Source organism: Caenorhabditis elegans, chromosome IV (genome assembly GCF_000002985.6).
Source record: "Caenorhabditis elegans chromosome IV".
Classification (NCBI taxonomy): Eukaryota; Metazoa; Nematoda; class Chromadorea; order Rhabditida; family Rhabditidae; genus Caenorhabditis; species Caenorhabditis elegans.
In genome coordinates, this window is record NC_003282.8 from 6,867,477 (window position 1) to 6,883,567 (window position 16,091).

The following is a 16,091-nucleotide window of genomic DNA, read 5'->3' on the forward strand; positions in this document are numbered from 1 at the left end:
AATTATTGAGAAAAATGTTTTATAGAAACCCTTCTCAAAAAATAATCAAGTTATGTCAAGTCAAGTCGAACAAAACATTTTAACATCGCCATAAAATATGTAAATTAAGAAACAGTAAACATATTTGTAAAAACCACACTTTCAAAAGTCTAAGTTTCAATACAATTTTGCACGGTTCCCAATCACTTTCACCATTGCATATTTACTTTTAAAACAGAGTTCTGGATCCGCAAGAGTCGTTTTTAATTGCTCTTAGAAATTAACTTTAATTTTAAAAGTGGCATCGATTGGAAAAGTAATTCGGAAAACTAAACTACATTTTTTTATTTACCAACGAAACGAATAAATCTCATGATAAACAATTATGCGTAGACTTTTTCAAAATGTCATGGTTTTATTTTGAGAAAAACCTCAATACTTCAAAATAAAAACGAATCAGAACTTCAAAACGACTGTTTATACGGGAGACTTTTTGATTTCTGGAAATTACAAAACTTTCAGCAAAACGACCGTTTTTCTTTACTTCCTTTTGTGATTTGTGAACATCGCATCTTTGAATTCTGTGTCTTTAATTAATATTTCAAGATAAATTTCAAATCGATAATAAAGAAGGAATGTCTGCACAATTTATCAATTCAATTATTACGGTATTAGTAAGTTTTTTCATCATCCGTCACTGTCTAAATTCACCTTATAATTTCCAGATAATGTCGTTTGGTTTATTTGCAAATATCATCGTTTTGGTCACCGTTCGGAAAATGAGCTCAATGAGAAGCTCATTTGGAATAATCACAAAGAATCAAGCAGTGTGCAATATTCTTATGTGTCTTCTTTTTTTAGTTTTTGTTGGACCACTACAATTAACGTAAGGATTTTTTTAAACTCATTCCAATGGCGCTGTAATTTTTCTGAAAATTTCTAGTTAACTACAACAATTTTATTTTTTCAATTTTCAGTGATTTGAAACTACCGTATGAATTGTCTCGATTTGTTGGCTTAATTTCAATGATAATATTTGAAGTATCCGCTCAATTGAACTTCATCAATTCATTCAATCGAGTTTTCTCTGTTTATGTTATATTTCTTTACGAAAAAGTATTTTCCAATTTTAACACCTATATAATGATATGTATGGCATACGCAATTGCAATTGTTATGTGCACTACATTTTATGAACTTCTCGAGTGTTATCTCTATTTTCATGCTGATCTTTGGATATTTTCATATCCAGAAACAGAACATTGTAATCATCTTACATGGTATTGTGATTTTATTTTCAATATTGTATTGGTCAATTTTACTTTAATACTCAATCTAATTGCTGCATTTAAATCTCGAAAATTACATCGAAAAATTACATTTTTGGCTCCAAGTGAAGTATCAAATCGCCGGCAAAGAGAACTGAACTTCATCAGACAATCATTTTGTCAGGGACTTTTTATGAGTATTTCTTTGATTTTTTATCATTTTACTGCTCCACTCATCTCGAACAAAATTTTATTGTTTCTGAATGCAAGTTTTTGGGCATTTATGTTGGCTTTTGAAGGGTTAGTTTTATTTTTGAAAAGGTGTAATTCAAAATTATATTCAGAGTCATCATTTTAATATCAAATCGAGAGATTTTCACGGCTGTGAAAAATAGAAAAAGTGGTGAGTTTTAGAAAAAAAGGTATATTTTTAACAGTATTTCGCCTTGAAAAGTTTCTTAAATTTTACATCCTAACAAATAGACTACGAACATCATTAATGTTTCTCCATGTTGATAATTTCGTTTATTCAAAAATTGTTCAAATACAGTAATTGCAGAGTTAACATCATCGATTTTCATTTTGGATCTTCACTGTGTTCGTTAGATGTTTGGAATCAAATTTTTATGTTTTGACATCTGCTTAATTCATTTACAATTCTGATACTGCTTATATTATTCAGTAATGAACTACGCTTTCTGGAAACACGACTTATCACAAATCTCAATTAAATCGTAGTTTCAATTGTAAAAAGCGGGTTAGTACCGTGTGCTTTTGCCGTGTGTATGTACATCAGGGAAACTTTTGTGTACAAAAAAGTATTTTGGGAAAGGAATTTTAGTGAAGAGAGAATCGAGCTGAAACACTGTTAAGTTTAAACTATTAAAGATGAAGTAGCATATAGTGCTACTGTGGGGGAAAATTTGATAGTCACTCTAAAAAAATAAAAGGAGGGTCAATCGTCAATGTAGTGAATTTTAAATTCCAAAGCTATGCGCAGTCTACAACTCGATGTATGAAAAAAGATTGAGATCATCCTGATATTATCAATATAAGCTAGGCTTTTATTTGAACTTATTACCTTAAAGTTGAAACAGAAATTAATTTATTGGGTTTTCTAAAATTCTACAATCCTCGTTATATTTTTCAACATTTGTCTTGACTAACCTGGAATGAAAACATTGTCTTGACTAACCTGGAATGTTCAATTGAGTTCCACTAATGTTCAAACAGAAAATTCTCTAAATAAGTAAATTAATCATATTAATTCTTCGAAACATCTTCTTAGGTGATGGATTTTGAGTTGCACCTGCTAACGAACACGTGTAATTCTTGGTTAAATTCTTTGTTTTTTTTACTAGAACCTCCAAGTATTTAATATTTTCAATTGCTCAACTGTTCAAGAAATCATCATTTAATTCTCTATTCTTACAAGAGGAAGCATATTTTTATTACTTTTAACTTAAATGGACTACGTCAGATTTTACAAAACAGACAACGTTTTTTTTTTGAAAAATTGTTTTTCAGCGTTCTATAGTGTTAAATTAGTTCGGTGGAGAAATCATACCAATCAACCGAAAATATTCTAAAAAATCTTTTGAACTTTTGAACAAAAAATACTGCTTGACTAAAATTAAGACAAACTTTCTGGTAGATGCTAGAGATCTGTAATATTTCTGCTATCCACTAAGTTCGAAGGAAGTACGGTAGCTAGACACGTGAATCGACAGACTACAATGCTCACAACTTCCGTATTATTTTTTATTTCTGAGAAGATGTCCGTTGTCTGGTGTCTTTTTAATTTCCGTTTTTGTACAGTCTTGTCAGCTGATTGAGCATCAAAGTATTCAAAGCACATAAGATCTTTGTTCTTCTAATAGTAAGGTATGCTATAGTATTGAAAATGGTTAGTATAAAGCAATGTATATTTGCGTACGTTTTTGCAACCCAATTAAATTTCTTCGACTTCTGTGGTTTTGATTGCAGGGACACCTAGAACACTCTAGTACTCTGGAAATTATCGAAAGATTTCTCTTCATTTAAACTGGCAATCCATAAAAATGCTATGAAATTTTTGATGTAGAGTATTTGTAGTAAAACTCATAGATCTCTAGAATCTGCGTGTATTGAACTTCAAGAAATCAGCATGTTCAGTCAAAATCGAGTAATATCTGCTGAGCATGAGTTCAAAATGTCCAATTCGGTAAATGAAGCATATGCGGTGTTATTCTTGCGAAAGGCAATTTCTCAACTCAGTGATGCCTAGATACGTCACCACAAAAAAGTTTTGATATCTTACGATCGAATGAGGTTATTAGTATTGCGCACATGATTGCATAAAATTATTGCTTAATAACCATAACATCCGGTACAATAGAGATAACCACGTGTTTCGCTAGACAAGTATTTCAGAATAAATACGACTGTTCCTTGTCTGGAACGCCCCAATAGTCACATTTTCTTGTCTCATCAGTAAGTTCTCATATTCTTCGTGTCCATGTGGAAACTGCTAGAATTTTTTTAAACCAAGAAACGTGACTTTTTCGAGAAAAGGGGATTGTTTGTCTAATTTGGGCTGACAAATTTGGGTTAAAGTTTGGCGCGACTTGGCATTTCAGCGCAGCCTAAATCCAAGTCTTGCCAAACTCGAAGTTTTGTTCTAGTTTAATCAACTTCTGATTAAGTTAATAGTTAATAAATTTTTGGGGCAAACCTGGGCGAAAATCTGGACCGAAATGCCGAAAAATACAATAACTGTATTTCATGAAAGCATCCCGAGTTATGATTCATTAGATATAAACCAATAATCTCGAAGATAGGGTCCAATAGATGTCACACCTTCGAGACAAATCCCACCCAGATGAATAATGTGAAATACATTTCGGGAATATTCTGACCTCTTCTTGTTGGTATCATACCTTTTGTTTAGACTGGCTCATTTTCCTATAATTTCCCATGCTCATGTGCATCATTCTTGGCATCTTGAGACGTCATAAACTTAGATTTCCAGTGAGTAACCGAATTAAAAAGCAAAATGTGTATATAATGAGTGATCAAGAAACACAGAAAACTCACATCGAGTACAAAAAAAAGTATTTTATCCTTTTTTCGTTTTTTTTCCTTGTTTTCCCCACGCGTCTACAATCGCAACAAAGTTTTTCAATCCTAAGTTCAACTGATCAGCATGCTTTTTGTTTGAGACATCCTTTTATCTTTGTTACGATTTTCCAATGACGAACTTTATTTCTTTGTTCTTTATTTGCATACTCAACCTTATAGTTAAACAATTGTTAATCTCTAAGTTCTCAAGTTCTTTGTAGATGTATTGGTGATGATAATAAAAATGATCTTGAGTATTTCAAAAAGTGTTCAAATCTGACAATTTCTGAGTTTCATCGACATAATGTTAATTTTGTTTTAAACTTCGCAAGATCATGAAGCTTGTAATACTTTTATAAGTAGTTTTTATTCAATTTTGAAATTGTTGATCTTTCTTTTCAAACATAATAAATTTTACTAATTTAAATAAATCAAATGCATACTGTTTCAACATCTCTATATGATGATTGTCATCGGGCATATTTTCGGAATTTGGGTTGTAACTTGCTGGCAGAACTTTGCAACAACTTGACAATTCTTTTCCACTTTCTTACAAATGTACAAGAGCACTATTTTTGAATGTTCACTAATATAGGCTTCACTCTTTGACGAGAACTTAATTTGATACTTTATAAACCAAAAAATACACACTTTTCCAATGTTTTGTCGGTTTTATGAACGCTTTCAATTCCCCAAAAATGACTAATTTTCTGAAATTTCGGCAAAAAACTGCTCGTCGGGCAACAAGTCCGTTCCCAGAAAGTTCTACTAAGATCCTTTGAAACAGTCATTATTTTTCCAGTTCAACAGCTCAAAATATCCGGAGAGATATATTTTGAGAAAATATTAAAATAATTAAGACATTTTTTTTTAATTGCCTGATAATAGTCTGATCTGTTCGTCTTCACGAATGGCATTCAAATTCCAACGTATCTTGTTGCTTTGGGATTTCCTTCTCAGAACAAATATTTTACTATTCCTCCCAGTTTATGTTTTGGTATATGGCCTAGAGTTATCAGTATAGACGTCTAATCTTTAATGTTTTCCAGTTCATCGATTCAGAACTTACTCATATCATACTGTCTTTGTACTTCCCACTTGAAGTTCTTTTCTTAAAGGGCTTGTTTCATAAACCTGCAAAATTCGAGCCTCGAAAAAAACATTGTTTTATTCGGGAATTTTTTTTTCAAAATTATTCATGCAAAAAATTGCACCCACATATCTCAAAGGTGTGGCAGCCAAAAATTCCATTCATTAATTTTAATGTTATGTATGTCACATGATTAAAAATATCTAATTTTTGCTCACCACATTTCGATTTACCTGGAATAAAATGTACGTCTTTCATTGCTAAATTCCGTGTCTGATCCCAGAAACTACTACAAATCCTGAGTACCTTTTCTATCTCATTTTTTCCGTTTTCACTATCGTCAATATACTTTCTGATTTCCATAAACAGAGAACATATTCAGGATCGCCGTAAATTTCAATTTTCATTCAAAATGATGTCCGATCAAATGATTGATGCAATGATCACCGTTGTGGTGAGTTATATTTGAATTAAAATATAGTTTTAAAAAAGTGAAATTTAGATAATGACATTTGGATTGATCACAAACATCATCGTTCTGCTGACAGCTCGAAAAATGAGCTCAATGAGAAGCTCATTTGGAATTATCACAAAAAATCAAGCTGTTTGCAACATTCTCATGTGTCTTTTGTTCCTTATTTTTGTTGGACCATTGCACTTCACGTAAGTTGTTTTCTAGAACTTTTTGCCTGCCTACTGCTAAAGTTCCATGAAAATTTGTGATTTTAAATTGAATTCTTGATAAATTAATTTACATATGTTCAAACTAAATCCAATAAGTAGACGGCAGGCGGGCACATAAACAGTAAGGTATGGTGAAGTCTCAAAAAAATTCCTGGAAAAGTTATGTCCGTTCTGATCAGGAACTACAAGACCTCTACATACAAAATTTTGGAATAAAATTCAACTCACAAGTAGTTGATACACAAGCAATTCAAACTAGACATACCTTAATTTAAACCGTTCAAAAATATTGAATAAATGTTATTTGAGGGAAAAATTATTGATATAAAACCATTTTCAGATCCCTTAAACTTCCCTACAAAGCATCTCGTTTCGTTGGAACTGTGTCGATGATAATCTACGAAATAGCTGCTCAACTCAACTTTTTCAACTCTTTGAACCGTTTTTGTGCGGTCTATATGATCTTCCTCTACGACAGAATTTTCTCGAACTTCAACACGTACATGTTGAGAAACTTTGCCGTTGTCGTTTCCATCGGAATGTGTTTTACATTCTATGAATTTCTCGGCTGCTACCTTTACTTTGAACAAGAATCTTGGCTGTTCTCGTACCCGGAGAATGATGTTCGTTGTGATCAACTCACTTGGTATTGTGATTTCATTTTCAACATGTCCCTGGTTGTTGCCACACTGTTTTTGAATTTGTTGGCAGCATATAAAGCCAGAAAACTTCATCGAATAGTGTCAGATAGTACTGGAGTTGGAATGTCAAAGGATCAACGACAAAGAGAATTTAACTTCATTCGACAATCATTCTTTCAAGGTTTATCGATGAGTGTTGCGTTGATTTTTTATCGGATTACTGCACCAATGCTCGAAAACCAAATATTACTGTTTCTGGATGCAAATTTGTGGGCTTTCATGTTGGCTTTTGAAGGGTTAGTTCAGATTTTTTCACAATTTTTACGAACATTTATAGGTGGGAGGCCTGTGTACTTTTGCCCTAAATTGCAATCTAATTAAACTGAAATTTTCAGAGGTATAATCTTATTGTCCAACCAGGAAATGATGCAAGCCGTCAAGAAAAAGAGGCACGGTCAGTCGGGTTCTATAGTCAAATCAATTATCGATTTATATTTTTCAGAACTAATATCGTCAGTCTTCGTACTGGACATCTAAGTTATGTCGTCTCGAATGCTCCCACGCCTTGATAATTTTGTATATACTGTGGTATTTTAATTTAACTTTCCAAATCTTCTCGATAACTATTTGTGATCATAATGTGAATTGGCGTTTTCATATTAATAAATTTCAGCTATTATAACTCTAGAAAATGGAAAATTAAGCTCTTGAAATTGACCACTTTATCATAAAAGAGAATTTTGAGAGGCTTCCTGTTCATATTTTAGTTAATCTAAAAATAGATAAATTAAAAACGAAGAGTGAGAAATTCATCAACCTACACAGTGCGCACACCAAACACCGGAGTTTACCCCAAAATGCAAAAAAATAGGCAATACACATTTTACCACGATTTGGAATTTTGAAACAGCTTCAGCGTTGACGATGTACAATTGAGGGAAGTATAACTCAACTAATATAACTGTAGTTATAAAGGAAGTATTCAGACATCCTGTTTTTGTCATACGTGTGCCTTATTGCTTAGGAAATACAATAATTCTTCTGAATAAGAAACTAATAGCAGTGATTACTAGAATAAATAATAAGCGATCTAGTTTTAACCAAACATTAAAATGTCTAGAAATTCTAGGTATCTTTTGGCCCTTTATCAGGTACTCAATCATAACTCAATCAGGACTCAGGACTCAATCAGGACTCAATCATAAAAGTTATTTAAAATCACATTAAAGTAATCGTTATTTTCAATTAAGTTTGAGATACACCTCCAATTCTAGCTAAACTTTGTATTTCGCTCGAATAATCACTTTAAATAACACAATAATGAAGACCTTCAGTTAGCCAAACATCACAATGAACACAAATTTTGTACTCAGCACTACTTCACCTTTGCCATTCTTATTAAAATGTCTAGACATTAGCGATACAAAAAAAATACAAAACGTTACTTAACAAAGAAACACGAGATTTTCATGACAAGTCCAAGTTACAAAAAAGGGGTAAGAAAAAATCGAATTATTAGGGAAGGGGGTTTTTTATTTATTTTACTTCAACAAAAGGATCTACAGAAATATACAAATTGAAAACAAGTAACGAGATTAAAAAATATCACTACCTTGTCAGTAAATTTTCGGGAACAGTGATCCAGAAAAGGTTTTATTTTTTTAGACGAAAGATAATTAACAGTAATAATTCACATTATCTATTCCGAAGTTGTAAACTTTTCAATTTTATGTAAATGTGTTCTTGCGGACATTGCGGACTTTCTGTGCAGAAACAAATACATAGTTTGACAAAAAATTTAAAGAAATCAGCTGTGCATGATGAGTTTGATACTTTTTAGTACATTGGTGCGTTTCACCATTATTCAGTTGGTCATACATTCCATATTAGTATTGTAGTTTTTGTTGGTAAAACCTAATGATAGAACTCAGAATGAGTTATCAAAACTTGCACACTCTATAGAACTGCATTCCAGAAGATGTTCTGAAGTTAGGGAGTTATAAAAATACCAAGGAAATGTAGCTTTCACACCAATTGTAGAGACTCTTCTTTAAAATGTGAACTCCTAAAAACGTCAATTAATCAAAGAGATCATGGAATATCCAGTAGATTGGTCTTCTACGGGTAAAGACGATTTGTTGGCTCAGGAGCCTTCTTTGATCGCGCTGTACATTCAACACTCGTTTAGTCATTGTAGTATTTGGCATCGCAAAATAGATTGATAAGTGATACATAAGTTAATCAATTACAGGATTAATAGAACATATTCAATCCTGATCAAAAAGCGACTTGGAATAGTTGCCGTTAGTAGTAGATTACTTAACTTTTTCTTGAAACCGTAATCAACATTTTAGGTTTTGAAAATAATCAAAAGTTCTCGAAATACGGTGATTTGAATAAATCCTCGAATTAGAACTGTGTTCAGAAAAACACTTCTTCGAAGGAATAATAAATTCAACAGTTGCATATTCGAGAAAAACAAAAACATCCACTATTTCATAAAATAAATTTATTAATCTGTAATTTTATATTCAATAAATAACGCAAGAAAGTGTGAACCGCATGAAGAGACAAAGGGAGACAAACATATATATTTTTCAATTCTATTTCGAAGGATTTGATCTAATTCTGAACTGATCCATCGGACAACATTGATTGAAGTGACACGACGGAAGGTGTCTGTGTGAGTTCACTAGCAAAGAGGCGAGCAGTTGAAGATGATGATGGAGCAGGAGATGTTGGTTTGATAAGAGTACGTGATAATGTGACATCACAGCATTCACAGGATTCTGCAACTTGCCACCGGATTTTGGATCCGTAGTTCTTGAGAAAGTCTAGAATGACGCCGTTTGTCCAACCGAATCCTTCTTGCATCACGTATTCACCACCTCCTTTCACTTTGAAGCATGGTGAGACTACGTTGTACTTTTCGAACATTCTTCCTCCACTTGTTCTCCACATATTGAAGTTCTTCTGTACCCATTTCTCCACCAAGCTCAATGCTAATTCTTCTTGACCAACTTTTCTGCAAAGCCGAAAATAAATAACTCAAGTACACTACAATCAATAAGTTACCGTAATCCTTCAAGAAGAACCCAAGTAGTTGGTGGCCAACTGTTCGGAAAATCCCATTGTTCTCCAGAATTCACTAGGGATACAGGAATACCTCCGGGGAAGCTGATGGCTCCAGATGTTGTCAAATAGTCAACTACCACTTGTGAGTCGAGATCTTCATGATAGCTGTCACAGTACATTGGGAAGAAGTTAGTGTCGTGGAAGCTTGTGGCATGATTTCCCTCTTCAACATCAAAGTCAAACCAACAATTATGCTCTTCATTCCACAAAACCTATAATTTATTAAAATGAAAAATTATAAAAAAGTTTGAAACTGTACCTGTCGAATAGTATCTCTGAGCGTTCGATACTCATTATCAAAGTATTTTGCACTTTCCAAATCTCCACACACCGTATACATCTCACTCAATGTTTTCATATTTCCACAAATGATTGAATTCAAGTCTACAGGAATCAATTGAGATGTCCGTGTGCTTGCCAGTTGACCAGCATATGGACCATGAACAGCAAAGAAACGAGATGAGAAGTCACGACCACTGAAATTCGAACCAATATTTTAAAACCGTTCGTCATTCTGTTCTTCTTTTACCTTTCAGCTGCTGCGGCCAAATCTCCCCAAAGTACACATTTCTTCTCAAGAGTATCCAAATGCTCGGCGCTTTCCAAATCTTCTCGATAAGATTCCGGACGTGGATGTGATGTTTCAACTACGAATCTATACAAAGGAGTGTTCCAATCAGGATGATTATATGTTTTGTGAGTTTGGAAGAATGAGAACTGAAATTTACAGAATATTTTTTGTTGATTGACCTAGAAAGTAATCTCACCTCTTTTCTAAGTGTTGGCAGTACATCTGACAGAAATTGTTTGTCACCAGTAGCTTCATAATATGCTTTGACACACCAAGTTAATAGTGGTGGCTGTGATCGGTTCAAGTAATATACACGTGTACCATTTGGAATGAAACCATATCTGGAATTCAGATTTTGAAACTTTAAATATAAGTTGAAAAAAAACTAACGTTTCAACTAAGTAGATCATATTCTCAATCATTCCCTTGACTGTTGTAAGCATTCCAGATGCGATGAGACCTTTGATTGTAAAGAACGAATCCCAGTAGTACATTTCACGGAATCTACAATAAAACTCATTTTATAATAAAATTCCAGAATAGAAAACATACCTTCCGCCAGGCACAACAAATGGATTGGGAACCGGAATAATTGAGTATTTTTCTGGATTAACGCGGACTTTTTTGGAAATCTGAAATTAGTTTTTGCTTATTAAATGATTTTAAAAAATTTATCTGGTATCCTACTTTTCTATATAACGTTGGCCATTTGGCATGCAGCGCTGCTGCGAATCTTCGATAATCTTCATCTATAATGCCACCAAATTGATCAGTCTGAAATATCTGTCTATAGACTATTGAAGCAAGTTTTGAGGCAAATTACCATAGGCGCCCAATCAGTCGGGGCACATTCTTCTAGTTCTCCTTCTGGCTCATCAAAGTTTTCCCGAAGGAAAAGGGCTAACACGTCATTGGTGATAGGAGCAAGAGCCATAAGGGCATTCCATCTGGCAAGTGTGACGTCTGAAAGGATTACGGTAGGTGGATTTCAATCAATTGCGATCCTCAAATCTTTCCAGATTCAAAAACTGATCTCTATTTTATCTATTTTCTGTCGATTCTCCTGCTGCCGCTGCAAGGAGGAAGCAGAACAAAAAAGAAAACATCTATTTTGCTCTCTCGCTGGTTTTTTTCTTTTCTTCTCGTTCTCAGCTCGACTGCTCCCTCTCACAGGCAATTCACGTGAAGCAGAGCATGGGTTGGGGCTCCCCCTGGATATAGCGGCGGAGGAAGGAAAATGTTCAATGGTTTTTTCGAGTCTGCGTTTTTCGCTCTTTAGAACTTTCTAAGTTCTATACATACTTTTAACTATAACTAACCTGCATCATGCTTCAATGGCATATCCACAAAGGTCTTACAATCCGGGAAAAGACCGGATAATTGAACGGCGTGAAGAAGAGTTCCATCGCACCAAACGGGTGACGGGCTCATTTTGGTGGAAAAAGCCGTTGAAGTAGGAAATGGAGCTGAGAAGGAAGTGGAAGGTTCTGAAAATAAGGAAATCTTAGAGGTCTTATCAACTCCTAAAATATCAAATAAACTGAACGTCAAAACTGAAAAGCTTCTCGATGACTATCCCCCGACACTTTCCCTTCCACACGGAATGGGCGGGGTTGGGCGTTTGATACTCAGTTGAGCTCAGTCTAGGCAAGAGGCACAGAACATAGGGTGGTTGAAAAGGCTAGAGAACATGTGAGAAATTGAGACGCAGAGGATGTTAGATTCATAATCTTGAATGTTCCCAATATAGAAGAATTTGTTAATTGTTTGTGAATTGCTCAGAAGGATGAGAATGTTTTCAAAAAACATTTAAAGGCTTCTGACTTTCAATTGCAGAAAGTATGTGAAATGTACCAAAACGATTGGACGACTGGCACTGAAGATATAAATGTCCAATAGCTGTCATATTATCATCTCACCTACTTAGTTGGTAGTGTCATTCATTTGGAAGTAACACTTCAAGAAATCACCTGATTTCTTTTTTGGAGCATTAAATAATGTTTCTAGGTAGATCAAATGATCAAAAGTTGATTTTTATAGAAAAATATTAGTAATGCAAATTGTCACCTGAATGATGACGTGGCGCTGGAGAACGATGTCTAAACAGGGAAAGTAGTCTGATTGGTTTTCGAGTAAAAAACGAGTAGCACATGCTATTTATGGAAATTGGGAGTTTAAAAGTTAGAAATGATATATAGATCTATTTTATTGGCAATATCATTTGGTCACGTTTCAAATATCCTAAAGATAGTCAGAGAGGAAAAGTACACTTTCGAAAAGCGACACAGAATAAGAAAAAACCAGCTTCTCTGCTCAATTCGACCTCCTGCATCCACTTTTCGTTTAGTAGATCAATCGGGGATTCCCCCACGATTCTCTCATTTCTTGCCTTGTTGGCAGAAGGTTGGGGTTTGTTTTTTTCTGTTTCCGGAAAGGAAAGACAGAGAAAAACTGATCACCGAGAAAATATGATAGGCAAAAAAAACTCCAAATTGTTAAGGCTTTTTTCAAAACGTAGAGTAAAGCTCAGCTTCACCCCCACCATCTTCTTCATCTCAATTCAGTTCCCGGTCCTTATGTACCTGGAAGCCTTGTCATCGTTTGTCGTGTGATACACGTTTAGCTTATCAGTATTGCCATCAAAATTCCGAAAAAAATGATTATATGGGGGTGGAGCCTTTGTTATCGGCACCAGTAAGAAGATTATAAGGTCATTATTGGCACGTGACTGCTTGAATCTTTTATTACAAGAAGATTACGATAGATCGTAAATTTTTTTTGGCCGTTCTTCCTGTGATGTGAAATTTAAAAGTGAAAATTTTATGAGCTGGGTTTATGAGGGAAATGGTGCGATTTTATGGTACCAAATTTATTGAAATTTTTCAACCAAAAAATAGCTGAAATGTTCAATAATTTTAGTTTCCTTTTTCGGGATATTCACAATTTTAACTAGTAATATATACTTAAGTCAGCTCAAAAATTGTTTGTTGAATGTTCGAGATTGTTGTAGCGATCATTCTGCATAGGCCATACAGACCGCCTTCAAGATTACCTACACCTGCATTGATGGTCTTTAGGCAGGTTTTTTGCACTATTTTTCAACTTTGAACGTTTCACAAATATTCTAAATTTCGCTTTTTTATAAAATAGAGCCTACAGTCTCTAGACTACGGTACACAAGTAACTTTTGAATTTTTAAAATTATATTTAAAAGAAACTATTTAGGAACAGAGCCTATATTCATGTGATCAAATCGCTAATCTCTATGTCTAAAAAATGATATATAAAATAAATACAAAAAGAAGCAATGGTCAATGTGAAAAGCATGTGGAACTGTGAGTGTCTCTGCCAGTTGGTGACACACACACATTGTGCCCCTCTCGAAAAATGAGACTTCAACACAAAAAGCGCCCAAAAGCTGCAGGACTGAAGCATATGTGGATACTTAGTCAGCTAGAGGGCAAAGTGAAAATGAAAATATAAGATGCCGAGAAAGAGGGAAAGCTCCCAATGTACTCGGTGCGTGTTGAACTCAGTTGGGGGAAAACGAACAGCTTGGTTTTGTGGTAGGGTTGCACTGAGGACATTGTGAAAAGAGTGTGAGCAAATTGATGGAAAAAAGTGAGAATCGATGGAAAGTAGAGGAGAAGCATGAAAGTGATGTGATAGTTCAAAATAAAAGGCATACTGTAGAATACCTTTTGCTCATCGCTTAAAAAAAATAACTTGAAATTGGCCTATAAACGTATAACTATGTTAGTACTTTGATACTGAAATGTTTATGTTTATGAGGAAGAAGTTTAGATGCTCAGCGCTATTAGTTATTATGAGTACCTGGTAGTGTTGGAATATTCAAAACAAATATGAGCACAACTATCAACGTCACCAAAAAATGGGAATTTTGTTGTTACTAAACACACGTCGCACTCTAGTAAGACGTTTGGTTAGAAAACGAAACTTTTTAAAATGATTTCCTCCAGTCAGATTTTTGTATGTTTGAAAGCTCATCATCAGATTTCTTGTGTTACGGTATTGAAAAAAACACATTAATACAATATATGGAAGGATAGATTGCACTTTTCACCATTTAAGCTTTTTATAAAAGTTTTAAGACTTTGGAACATTATTGAAGTTGTACAATTGTATAGATATTAAAAATAGTTTACTACCGTTTCTAAGAAAAAAGCTATAACGACCGACTTTTTAGAGCAACGGTTTCGTTGACACCGTTTGAATTGTGGTTTCTGGAATAAGATATAGGCATCGGCAACTCGGGGCGCTGTAAGTCTATTGGATTCTCAACAGTTCCAAAAGACATATACGACTTACCAAAAATGAGTGACGGTGGTGAGTTTAATTTAGTGATGCTAGCGTACTTTATTTGTTGTGGTAGTAAACAATACGTTTTTTCTTAACATTCTGGCTGAAAATTTTCAAAAATCCAATTTTTTTTTTCTTTAAAATGATACTCGGTATTGTTGAATTATAATAAATGAATTTAGAAAAATCCTTCAGAAACTTTTGAAATAAATATTGTCCGAAATCAATTGGTAAAGTTATCAGGTAAAAAATACTTATTTTATGGAGTAAACTACCGTAACCCATATAAACTTTCTGCACTCTGTCCTTGTTTGACTACTCTTCACCTCCTTAACTTCTTAATTTCACTTCTAAAATTCCCATAGTCAGCAATTTCTTACAAGCATTTTCTGCTCTTCTTCTCATGCTCTGTTCTATGTTCTATCAATTTCACTATACACTTTGTATCTTGGAGCCAAGAGCCAATGGCCAAGAGCACTCGAAGATGCAAGCTCAAAGTTCCAAAATACGAGAAGCACCTGACACAATCACTGACCTCTTCTTTCTTTTTCTCCTTCTTGTGGTGTCTGGCTTTGGATCCGAACTCCACTTGCAACAGTTGAGCAACATCTTTCTAATCGGTGATAGTGTGGATATACTTTACAATTTGAGTTGTGTACCTTTTGGAGTCGTTGTAAGAATAACACAGGGCTATGCTGGAAATTTCGAAAAATTATACAACCGAGACGTGAAATTGTAATATTTATGCGCCAAAAATACGGTACATGGTCTCGACACGCGTATTTGTCTAATTGTCTAGCGGCTAATTTGTGTTAAATGCAAAAACGTGTGTTCCTTTAGGGAGTACTGTAATTCAAAATTTGTGTTGCTGCAGAATTTTCATCGATTTTTCTTTCAATTTGTTTTTTAAAAAATATGTTTTTTACGCATAGTAATATTTTTATCGAAAACCAATGAAACATCATTGAAAATATAGTCGTCATAAAAGTTTGAAATTACAGTACTCTTTAAAGGCGCATACTTTTTTGTATTCAACGAAAATTGGTCGTGTCGAGACCGGGTACCGTATTTTTCTCACACCCCAGTTTCAAATGTCATGTAGGCGCGCAGGTAGGCGATATGGTGCCTGAAACTAACCTGTTTCTCGAAAATCTTGATTCCTATTCTTGTTACATACATTTTTATTGTACAATTGAACCTGAAATTAATGTAGGCACAATATATAAAAAACACCACAGCAAAATTCACAAAAATTAAAAATGGGTAGAGTACCCAATAAATACTTTTCCAAATGACAATACAGC

At 34.1% G+C, this 16,091-nt stretch overlaps 3 protein-coding genes and 6 non-coding genes across 11 annotated transcripts; 4 read left to right on the forward strand and 5 right to left on the reverse strand.

The window, feature by feature from the left end:
- Positions 1-48: 48 nt before the first annotated feature.
- On the reverse strand, positions 49-69 carry 21ur-7000. The gene has a single exon (NR_056006.1).
- Positions 70-614: 545 nt separating this feature from the next.
- srx-20 (7TM GPCR serpentine receptor class x (Srx) domain-containing protein) lies at positions 615-1,661 on the forward strand (the record flags this gene model as incomplete). The annotated part of the gene is made up of 4 exons (NM_068655.2): positions 615-653; positions 705-865; positions 957-1,547; positions 1,592-1,661. The coding sequence occupies 4 exons, from the start codon at positions 615-617 to the stop codon at positions 1,659-1,661; spliced, it is 861 nt and encodes a 286-aa protein (NP_501056.2).
- A 614-nt stretch (positions 1,662-2,275) lies between these two features.
- On the reverse strand, positions 2,276-2,296 carry 21ur-9864. Its single transcript, NR_056007.1, has one exon.
- A 2,541-nt stretch (positions 2,297-4,837) lies between these two features.
- Positions 4,838-4,858, forward strand: 21ur-13933. The gene has a single exon (NR_056008.1).
- A 923-nt stretch (positions 4,859-5,781) lies between these two features.
- On the forward strand, positions 5,782-7,440 carry srx-19 (7TM GPCR serpentine receptor class x (Srx) domain-containing protein). The gene is made up of 5 exons (NM_068656.5): positions 5,782-5,890; positions 5,939-6,099; positions 6,461-7,057; positions 7,157-7,215; positions 7,264-7,440. The coding sequence occupies exons 1-5, from the start codon at positions 5,849-5,851 to the stop codon at positions 7,296-7,298; spliced, it is 894 nt and encodes a 297-aa protein (NP_501057.3). The 5' UTR covers positions 5,782-5,848; the 3' UTR covers positions 7,299-7,440.
- Positions 5,984-6,036, reverse strand: T05A12.6. Its single transcript, NR_056009.1, has one exon. It is a non-coding gene; the product is annotated as an Unclassified non-coding RNA T05A12.6 (non-coding RNA).
- Positions 7,441-9,034: 1,594 nt separating the features above from the next.
- On the reverse strand, positions 9,035-9,055 carry 21ur-6531. The gene has a single exon (NR_056010.1).
- A 199-nt stretch (positions 9,056-9,254) lies between these two features.
- On the reverse strand, positions 9,255-15,966 carry tre-2 (Trehalase; the record flags this gene model as incomplete). 3 transcript variants are annotated; one of them, NM_068657.7, is made up of 12 exons in its annotated part: positions 9,255-9,786; positions 9,837-10,108; positions 10,156-10,372; positions 10,426-10,613; positions 10,664-10,808; positions 10,858-10,971; positions 11,020-11,099; positions 11,155-11,241; positions 11,291-11,430; positions 11,787-11,954; positions 15,323-15,482; positions 15,925-15,966. In NM_068657.7, 12 exons carry the CDS (start codon positions 15,964-15,966, stop codon positions 9,384-9,386), a joined length of 2,016 nt encoding a protein of 671 aa, NP_501058.2. The 3 variants fall into 3 exon arrangements, with proteins under 3 accessions (NP_501058.2, NP_001293773.1, NP_001368400.1); NM_001306844.3 differs by lacking the exons at positions 15,323-15,482; positions 15,925-15,966 and having other exon boundaries at positions 9,384-9,786; positions 11,787-11,898; NM_001380293.1 differs by lacking the exons at positions 11,787-11,954; positions 15,323-15,482; positions 15,925-15,966 and having other exon boundaries at positions 9,384-9,786; positions 11,291-11,401.
- T05A12.7 lies at positions 13,752-13,883 on the forward strand. The gene has a single exon (NR_056011.1). It is a non-coding gene; the product is annotated as an Unclassified non-coding RNA T05A12.7 (non-coding RNA).
- Positions 15,967-16,091: the final 125 nt, after the last annotated feature.

What these genes read in the sequence shown, in the direction of transcription:
- srx-19 (NM_068656.5), top strand. Translation starts at nt 5,849, where the DNA reads ATGATGTCCGATCAAATGATTGATGCAATGATCACCGTTGTG. An exon ending in TTCATGTTGGCTTTTGAAGG is followed by an intron (nt 7,058 to 7,156) that starts GTTAGTTCAGAT and finishes TGAAATTTTCAG; the next exon opens with AGGTATAATCTTATTGTCCA. An exon ending in CGTCAAGAAAAAGAGGCACG is followed by an intron (nt 7,216 to 7,263) that starts GTCAGTCGGGTT and finishes TATATTTTTCAG; the next exon opens with AACTAATATCGTCAGTCTTC.